At 51.6% G+C, this 10094-nt stretch overlaps 1 protein-coding gene across 1 annotated transcript; it reads left to right on the top strand.

Moving 5' to 3' along the window:
- The first annotated feature begins 6365 nt into the window (after positions 1-6365).
- Positions 6366-8646, top strand: Kbtbd13 (kelch repeat and BTB domain containing 13). Its single transcript, XM_015480231.2, has 2 exons — positions 6366-6828; positions 6912-8646. The coding sequence occupies exons 1-2, from the start codon at positions 6448-6450 to the stop codon at positions 8052-8054; spliced, it is 1524 nt and encodes a 507-aa protein (XP_015335717.2). The 5' UTR covers positions 6366-6447; the 3' UTR covers positions 8055-8646.
- Positions 8647-10094: the final 1448 nt, after the last annotated feature.

Raw genomic sequence — 10094 nt, 5'->3', positions numbered from 1 at the left:
CCCGCGCCCCCACCGACCGGCTCCGCCTTGAGGACCCGGGAGGCCCCAGGCCCCGCCGCGGAGGATCGATCGGAGAGAGAGATTCTCGGGCAGAGGGATAGAGAGAAAGACTTTCCCAAACCTCCACTTCTTTGCACCAGCTAGGAAATCCACCCTTTCCTTTGTTCCACCGGGGTAGCCCCGCCGCCGCCTCCAGGAAGCCTCCCGGTCTTGCCGTTTCTTTAGGTTAGTGGGCTCAGCCTTGGCGCTCTACTTCTGCAACCTGCTCTTCTGTGTCGGGGTTCTAAGTGGCATCACTGCAGAACTCAGGGGGAGAGAGTCCCTTAGTAAGACTTCATGACCACTATGTTTTCAACTTCAAGAAACTGGATTCATCCAGCCTTACAGTTTCTTCCTTATGGGACCTAATGAGTTGCATGTGTTTGTGGTCTGTGGTGTAAATGGGGCATTTGTTCTAAAACCTGGCACCCCTCTTGCCTACAGTTCTGAAATTGGTGAGCTTGGCAGGAGTCACCTGGTCATTTCCCTTGGATCTCAGGGTAAACCTGATCTTGCTGGAGAAAATGGCCCATACCAAGAATATAGACAGGATCTAGGGCCAGCTCCTTCCCATGACCTTGGACAAGTCTTTTTTTTTTTTTTTTTTTTTTTTGTTGGTAGGGGGAGATTGAACCCAGGGGTGCTTAACCATGAAGCCACATCCCCAGCCCCTTTTTTATTTTGAGACAGGGTCTTGCTTAGTTGCTTAGGGACTCTCTAAGTTGCTGAGGCTGGCTTTGAACTCAGGATCCTCCTGCCTCAGCCTCCCAACTGCTGGGATTACAGGCTGCACCATCACTTTACTTTTTTTGAGCTTCAGTGTTCCCAGCTATGAATACTAGAGGAAGGGAAAAGAAATCTAAAATTCTATGATGTCACTCATCTAATAAAGACTGATAGAGTTGGACCTGGGCTCCAGATCTGAGTATGTTCTAGAAGGCTGTGGAGATTGTCTTTTGGAATACACTCCAGGGTAGAGTTGGGAAGGGTATGGGAACCTAACTACAACCAGTTCCCTTCTCCTTCCCCCAGATGGTTAGTCAATCTACCCACCCATCCACAAAAGAAACCATAGAAACCCAGGTCAGCAGCAGAGGGTCCTGGGTCAGAGCAGGATGGGAATGACTTCTCTCCAACCAAGAAGGAAAACAGTTTTCCTGTATAGGACATGAATATTGGCTCAGCCTGTGTTTGGGGGAGACCACAATAAAACAGCTGTGTTATTACGACTCTAAGGTACAGGGAGGAATTTGTTTAGATTACACCCTGAGGCCAGAAATGCTAGCACAGCTAATGACCAAGGGTTTTCCTTTTAGTTGTAGGAGTTGAGAATGTGGGAGCCAAGTTCCAGCCTCATCCCTGGGCTGGCCACAGTCCTGTGAAGAGACTGGATCCAGAAGGAGTCTGTGGCGAGAAAACCAATCTTCCTGGAGGGCTGCTGGGGAGAAACTAAACTGTGGATCCACACAGGCCCTGCAAACGAACTCTGCTACTCCCCATCTGGGACTGGGGCAGGAATGATTTAATGTCTTTCTGTTCTCAGTTTCTTCCTCTTTAAAATTCAGACCAGGGGCTGGGGATGTGGCTCAAGAGGTAGCGCGCTCGCCTGGCATGCGTGCGGCCCGGGTTCGATCCTCAGCACCACATACAAACAAAGATGTTGTGTCCGCCGAGAACTAAAAAATAAATATTAAATAAATAAATAAATAAAATTCAGACCAACCAGGAGATGGGAGTTGCAAGGAGGCAGATTCTAGCTCAGTATGAGGGTGAATTCTAACCATGTGGGACTGTCCTTGGATGAAGTGAACCCCCTGACCTTGAGAACAACCAAGGGGATGAACACTTCAGCACTTCAAGGAGATTTTGTAGAGGAGATTCCAGCCTGACTTTCACAATGGGCTGAGATGATTCTTAATTCCATTTTAGTTTAGAGATTGAGCTGGTTGCTAGTCAGTTACTCAGGCTGTCAGCTGTCACAGCTGAGGGCTCGAAGTCTGAGGCTTGGGAGGAGAGTGCCCAGATCCTTTCTCTACTCTCAGCCTCCTCTTCTGTAGGCTGCTTGTCCGGCACCCGGAGTACCCACTGTGGACTGGAAAGATCTCAGGAATAAGTCCAATTACCATCAGGCCCTAGAATAAGCTGCTTTGCTTTTCCATGCCTCAGTTTCTCAGCTTTAAAATACTGGTATTAAGGGTTAGGTGAGGTAATATGAAACACCCCACCCAGAGCTTCGCCAATGGCCCAAAGAAGCAACTGATAGTTGCCTCTTCTCTACCTTCCTGAACAGCACACACTCCTGGTTCACCTGCCAAGAAGTCAGTGGGCAGTGTAGTTAGTAGAAACGTGGACACTTCAGCTCAAGAGAGTGGTTATGCCAGGTGCTGTGGCTCAGGCCTGTAATCCCAGTGGCTCAGGAGGCTGAGGCACGAGGATCGAAAATTCAAAGCCAGCTTCAGCAACTTAGGGAGACTCTAAGCAGCTCAGTGAGATCCTGTCTCTAAATAAAATTTTTTTTATTAATATTTTTTAAGTTATTGATGGACTTTGTTGTGTTTATTTTTATGTGGTGCTAAGAATTGAACCCAATGCCTCGCATGCTAGGTGAGCACGCGACCACTGAGCCACAACCCCAGCCCCTCTAAATAAATTTTTTGAAAGGGCTGGGGATGTGGCCCAGTGGTTAAGTGCCCCTGGGCTAAATTCCTGGTACACACACACACACACAAAAAAAAAAAAAAAAAAAAAAACCATGAGAGGTTATTCTGTTGGACAAGTATCCCAACTCTCCTGACCCCACCCCTACCATGGGTCTCATAGATGACCCTCAGGCACCCAATATACTGAAGCTATGCACAGTTCCCAGTAGTGGGCACGAAGCAGATACTCAATAGATGTGCCTGGAGTGAACAAGTGGGGCATGTAGAGGTGCAGGCATGAAGAAACCACGTGAAGGTTTCTTGATGCCACGTCCTAGATGGCTTCAGGCCACTAACCCCCAGGAACCATTCCACCTAAAGCTAAGCTTTTGGAAGCCCTCTGTGATGTCACTACTCTTCCTGGAGAAACAACATGTTTGAGGTCAAACTCAGATGTCCAAGCTGAACAGAACCTTTGAAATCAGATCCAAACTCTGTCTAAGATGAAGAACTTGCCTGGAGGGGATGGGTAGCTCTTGCAAGTCAGTGCAGTACAGCATCAAAGCACAGGCCAGAATCCTGACTCCCAGTTCAGGCAATGCAAGCTACTGGCTTCCCTGTATGAAGAAACTTCTCCATCAGCCTGGAGGTGGGGTGGGGGCTGTCTCCCAGGGCAAGAGCTATGTCTCCCCCATCAGACTGAGGGTCCCCCTGGAACAGGGGCTGTGACTTCCCAAACAGACTGGGTGGGGACTGTCTTAGGTTAGGGCCTGGGATTCCACTTAACAGACCCCTACTGTGTGCCAATCATGTGGACAGAGATGAACAAGGCCGAGTCTGTGTTCTACAAAGGCTCAAAGTCTGCTGCAGACTCCTTTCCTTGTCCCTACCCCCAGCCTTGCACAGTGCGGGGGTGCACAGTGGAGAGGAGGTTAGTGTGGGGTCGGGCAGAGCCTGGGAACTCTGTGGGCTGCCCACAGCCAGGATGGTTCCTTGTCCTCTCCAAATCCCAGAGGGATGTTCCGAGTCTGGGAGGTGGAAATTCTCCTCAGCTGCAGGCGGCACCCGATAGGGCCTCGGGGGTGGGCCCAAACAGCTGATCCACAGCCCAGCCTCAGAACCATAACCCCCAGCTTGGGTCACCCCTCCCCACTGTCTGGCTGCTGAACTTGGACACTGGGTGTGTGCATGAGCCCCAACCCACTCAAGGAGGCTGGACTGGGGGAAAATCAAGCAGAGAGCAAACTTCAACCAGGGGTCTGTGCTTCTTCTGCCTCCTGCTCTCAGGAGGGCTGGCGATGCTTCCATCTTTGTGGCGCCTGGTTCCTAGGTGTCTGGAACAGGCCAGCTGGGAGGGAATTGGGGCCCTAGGAATGTGCAGCAGCCCTGACCCCCTGGGTGGTCAGCACTCCCCAGCCCTGCCCCTCGAGCCTCACGGTGTCAGTGAAGAGTGGCAGCCGGGCTGAATTGGAGAGCAGGCCCTAGGGTCAGTGGACAGGGTTCAGTCCAGTCCCACATCCTCCTTCATAACCAAGAAAACCCCCTCCCATCTCTAAGCCTCCCTTCCTGTTCCGTGAGATGGTAACAGTTAGATACCTTCTCCCTTCCCACTAAGGCCACTAGTAAGAACCTAGCACTGCAGAGCCCACTTGTCCCAAAGAAGGGATTGTCATGTCTGCTACCTGGAACTTGCAGGCCCTTTCAGCCAAAGTTTGGTCTCAGGGAAGGAGAGAAGCTGGCAGAGGGCCTGGGATAGTATTCATGAAGACTCCTGTCCCCCACCCCCACCCCATTCCTCCTCTTCTTCCTGTCTGGTCCCTAGGGCAGAGTGTCTGAGATATTTCTGGCTGCCTCCTCCAGGCCTCTGGCTTCCCAGGCTCACACAAGTGGTCCCCATATCCCAGTCCCAGTCTGACAGGGTCAAACTAGTTCCCTAACAGGGGAGGCACATTTGCTTTGGGTCTGAAGATTCATCCTGAGGGTCTGTGCATAAGTGTATCCTAAACGGAGGAAAGCTCCCCTGCCCTCCTCCCAGTTCCTGCATGGTCTCTGTAAGCTACTCATCCTCCCAAAGGAGGCCTGAGGAGAAGGTGGGCGAGCTGAACATCCCCCAAAAGGCAGATACCATTTGCTTACCTACAGAAGAAGATGATAGGAGAAGATAATTTACTTTTTAGGCCCCAGAGTCTCAGCTAATCACCTAGGAGGGTCCTGTGCATTGGGAAAAGTGTCATAGACTGGGCAGCAAGAGGTCTGGGGCTCTCTGCTCCAAGTTGCAAACCTTGGGTAACTTCCTGTCCCCGTGACCCAGGTCCTCCACTATAAATGAAAATGGTGAACCATGAGAGCCCAGCATTTGTAACACAGCACCAATGGTTAGGGTCCCAGTCTAACATTAAAAGGACTGCATTCCAGTCCTAGGTCTGCCTAGATTTGGCCATGTGATTAAACCTCTTGGTGACTCAGTCTCCTCATCAATGAAATGGAGCCATTAATAATACTATCCAGTTCATAGTGTTGCTATAAGCAGTGAGTAGATAATATCTATTAAATGGGAGAAATAGTATCCACTCAGAATTGTTGCAAGGATTGTAGAAGTTAATATAAATGCTATTGCAGTGCCTGACAAAAAATGCAATTTAAATGTTAGCTATTATTATTCCAAGAAGCCACTCTTTCCATCCATAGGCATAAGATGTCTGCAGTACCCCCACTTTCTTTCTCTCAAGGTCCAAGTCACACAGCAATGAAAGGGTTAGGCAAGTAGAGAACAGACATCTACTTCTATTCCCATCCCAAGTCAGAAATAAGTTCCATAGGTAGGGGATGACTGGATGTACACCTGCAAAGAAGAGTTGCTATTCTTCCCATTTTACACAAAAGGAAGCTGAGGTTCAAAAACAGACTGGGGGGTGCTGGGGTTGTAACTCAGGGGTGGAGTGCTTGTCTAGCACGTTTCAGGCACTGAGTTCGATCCTCAGTACCACGTATAAATAAAATAAAGGTATTGTGTCAATCTGCAGCTTACACACACACACACACACACACATTAAAAAACAAAACAAAACAGATTGGGCTCCAAATACAGGGCCAGAAGCTCAGGACACATTAGAATCCTGGACCATTCAATTTGCTCAACTTCTGCCTCTCCCTCCAACTTGCCTGTCCCACCCCCTCTGAGCTGATGGGGTGGGTTGGATATTTACCCTGTTCTGGTTCTTCGTAGCTAAATGACCTTGGACAACTCACCTAAACTCTGTGAGCCTCCTTCAGAATGCTTTATAGATATTGTTCTACACAATGAAATAGGTGTTATTATTATTATTGCCTCCCCTACACTGTTTTTTTTTTTTTTTTGCGGGGGGGTGGTACTGGGGATTGAATCCAGGGGCATTCTGTTACTGGACCCTTTTATAAAAAATCTTTCATTTGGCTACAGGGCTTTGCTAAATTGCCATCCTCCTGCCTCAGCCTCCCAAGTAGCTGGGTCTACAGGCGTGTACCCTCACTGGCGCTTAATTAGCCCCATTCTGAAGATGAGGAAACTGAAAAGCAAGGAGTTAAGGTACTTGCTTTGTACCAAGGTGACACAGCTGATACGGTGCGAGTTAAACGGGGTATCTTTACAAGTGGCCTCGCAATGTCCAGCATGCTGTAGATGTTCAGTATATAGTCACTTTTATCACGGTTTCTCTTATGGAGGTGACCACACAGTTCTCCTGATGCCCTCTGGGCCCGGGGCCATCCAGCCTGCGGGCCACCACATCACATGTGCCTAACTATCTTTAGCCAGGGAAGTATTTATATCCCTGGGGGACGTTTTTTCCCAGTACGGGGTAGCCCCAGAGTCGGTGGTTCGGCGAATCCAGGTCCCCAGCGGCAACCTCCGCCCCTCTGGCTCACCATGCCGCGGGGCCCTGAGGTCCCGGTTCAGGTATGGGTGGGAGGCCAGCTCTTCCAAGCTGACCAGGCACTGCTGGTGGAGCACTGTGGCTTCTTCCGCGGCCTCTTCCGCTCCGGCATGCGGGAGGCTCGCGCTGCAGAGGTGCGCCTGGGCGCGCTGAGCGCGGGTGGCTTCCGCACCACGCTGGAGGTGCTGCGAGGCCAGCGGCCGGCACTGGCGGGNGGGCAGAGCCTGGGAACTCTGTGGGCTGCCCACAGCCAGGATGGTTCCTTGTCCTCTCCAAATCCCAGAGGGATGTTCCGAGTCTGGGAGGTGGAAATTCTCCTCAGCTGCAGGCGGTGGAGTGCGCCGCCTTCCTGCAGGCGCCGGAGCTGGCGCGCTTTCTGGAGCACAGCCTCACGTCGGAGAACTGTGCGTTGCTGTGCGACGCCGCCGCCGCCTTTGGCCTGAGAGACGTGTTCCACAGCGCTGCGCTCTTCATTCGCGATGGCGAGCGCGAGCTGGCGGCCGATTTGGTGCTGCCCGAGGCCCGCGCCTACGTGGCGACCCTGCGGCCCAGCAGCTATGTGGCCTTGAGCACTCACACGCCTGCACCTGGCTTCCTGGAAGATGAGTCACGCACAATGTGCTACCTGGACGAGGAGGAGGACGTGTGGCGCACGCTGGCCGCGCTGCCCCTGGAAGCCAGCACAATGCTGGCAGGAGTGGCCACGCTGGGCAACAAACTCTACATTGTGGGTGGCGTGCGTGGCCCCAGCAAGGAGGTGGTGGAGCTGGGCTTCTGCTACGACCCCGACGGAGGCACGTGGCGCGAGTTCCCCAGCCCACACCAGCCACGCTATGACACGGCACTGGTGGGCTTCGACGGCCGCCTCTACGCCATCGGAGGCGAGTTCCAGAGGATGACCATAAGCTCGGTGGAATGCTACGACCCGGCCACTGGCTGCTGGAGCTTCATGGCTGACCTGCCACAGCCGGCCACAGGGGTGCCCTGCGCCCAAGCGCGTGGCCGCCTCTTCGTGTGCCTGTGGCGGCCGGCAGACATCACCGCAGTTGTGGAGTACGCGGCGCGGACCGACGCGTGGCTGCCGGTGGCCGAGTTGCGGCATCCGCAGAGCTACGGCCACTTCATGGTGGCCCATCGTGACAGTCTCTACGTGGTGCGCAATGGACCTTCCGACGACTTCCTGCACTGCGCCATCGACTGCCTCAACTTGACCACGGGCCAGTGGACGGAGCTACCTGGCCAGTTTGTCAACAGCAAGGGAGCACTTTTCACTGCGGTAGTGCGCGGCGACACCGTCTATACTGTCAACCGCGTGGTCACGCTGTTGTACGCCATCGAGGGTGGCACCTGGCGGTTGCTCAGCGAAAAGATAGGCTTTCCCCGGCCCGGCTCTTTGCAGACCTTTCTCCTGAGGCTGCCCCCTGGCGCTCCGGGGCCTGTGGCCACGGCGTTGCCAGAACTGTGAGCCCTGAGCTGGCGATAGGAGAGGACACCCTGAGTCTCCCCTGAGCAGAGGCTGAGTGTGCGAGACTGATTTGAGAAGCTCCTGGGAATTTCTTGTTCCCTATCCAGAGACTCTGTTCTCGAGCCTTCTGGTGGTGTGAACATGCCCAAGAAGCTCAGGGAGCAACAGTGACACCGGGGTCTGAGCCCTCAAATCACTTAGACTCTGCTGAGAGATGGTGGGTCATGATGTCAGTGAAAGGGGTAGGAAGGTTAGGATTTGAATAATCCAGGCTTATTGCTTGCCCAGTCCTCCAGCCTGACAATGGACTTGGCCAGCAATTGAGCATGGCTAGGAGCAGGTTAAGTGTTGTTAGCCAAATTAATAATCAGTAGGCACAAATTAGGTGCCTATCATTTTCCCAACTCAGTGCTAGGCCTAATGAGAGCTGTAGTTGCTAAGCAGGGGTCCACAAAGCTTTGAGTCTAGCCCAAAAAAACTCAATCCAGTTACAACAAAGTTTACACATACTTGTCTCCATCCACAAAGCAACATTTTTTTTTTAATTGTTTGTTTGTTTTTTGTTTTGGTGCCAGGGATTGAACTCAGGGGTACTTAACCACTGAGCCACATCCCCATTCCTTTTTTGTATTTTATTTAGAGTTGGTCTTCCTGAGTTGCTTAGGGCCTCCCTACCTTGCTGAGGCTGGCTTTGAACTTGCAATCTTCCTTCCTCAGCTTGCTGAGCCATTGGGATTACAGGCGTGTGCTGCTGTGCCTGGCAACATGTTTTTAATATAACAAAAGAATATATATATTCTTTATATATAACATAAAGAATTACTTTGTTATCATACTATAACAAAAGAATTACTGAAGGAATCAGCAGGGCAAAGGAAAAATAAGGAAGGGAAGAGATATATTTAGGAAGGTGGAGATTATACAAGTTGCAAGGAGGAGACAGATAAGATACTGTTTGAAAAGAGAGGTTTAGTTCATAGATACTGAGAGCTCAGGAAGAGAGCTGAGGAAAGACTGGAGTATATGGTAAATCTCTGAGAACCCAGCCTTTAAGGCAACCAGTTGATGATGGAGATATTTTAGGGATGGGGTGAGACTGAGCCAACTTGTAGCAGACAAAACAGCCTAGCCTGGAGTGAGAGCTGTGGAAGAGAGAAAGGGTTTCCTACTTTCCCTTTGGGGAGATGGAACATTGGGGGAGGGGTCACACAGGTGTAAGCCCCTTGCTAATCCCCTTTTTTACCATCACCACAGGGACAGTGGACTGTTAACCCCCATGACTTCACTCAAGATATGAGCCCAATCCTGCCTTATCTCTTTGGTTGTATGTCTTCCACTATATTCTGCAGGTTCCAACTCTCTCCTCCTAGCCTCTGCTCCTGCCATTCCCTGGGCCTAGAATGTCTTTCTCCTCTTTTCCTCTCTTCCCTTTTCTCTTCCTTTCCCCCTCCTGTCCTCCCAATTTTCCTCTGTCAGCTCTGTACCCATCTCCTCTCTGCAGGATTGGCTGATCCAGCTCCTCATTTTCCTGATGTTGGCTGCCTGCATTGCTCAACGGACCCCTGGCTGTGACACCATTGTGTGTGTGTGCGTGCATGTGTGTAGTCACACACATGCACAGATATAGTAAGGGCAGAGATCCTGTGCTTATCACTGAGCTGGGGCACTTCCTCACTTGCAGAATAAAATGATGAGGGCTTGCAAGAACCCAGGCTGTAGGGTCCACTGGTTAGGGCTGTTGGCTGGTAGTACTAGATGAGGACTTGTCCTCCTTTAGAATACCCAGTTCCGGCTTCTGGGCAGATGCTTGCCCAGCCCTTCAGCCCATCTGTGGACTTGGGCAGACTTTTCTGAGTGGTTCTGAGTGGTCTCTGTTGTCCGGACCTGAGACCCATGGGAATTTTTGGCCTCATCAGAAGTGAAGAATACAGCATTGGCATGGAGCCTAGTGTCAGATAGCCTCGCAGCTTCTTCCCCTGACCTATATCCCAAGCCTGGAGAATGCTACCCTCAGAAGCCTCGGACCTTCCAACCCTGGAA

The sequence above is a fragment of the Marmota marmota genome, unplaced genomic scaffold (genome assembly GCF_001458135.2).
Source record: "Marmota marmota marmota unplaced genomic scaffold, marMar, whole genome shotgun sequence".
Lineage (NCBI taxonomy): Eukaryota > Metazoa > Chordata > Mammalia > Rodentia > Sciuridae > Marmota > Marmota marmota.
Note: the sequence above shows the minus strand (reverse complement) of the source record. Positions and strands in the feature narration are given on the sequence as shown.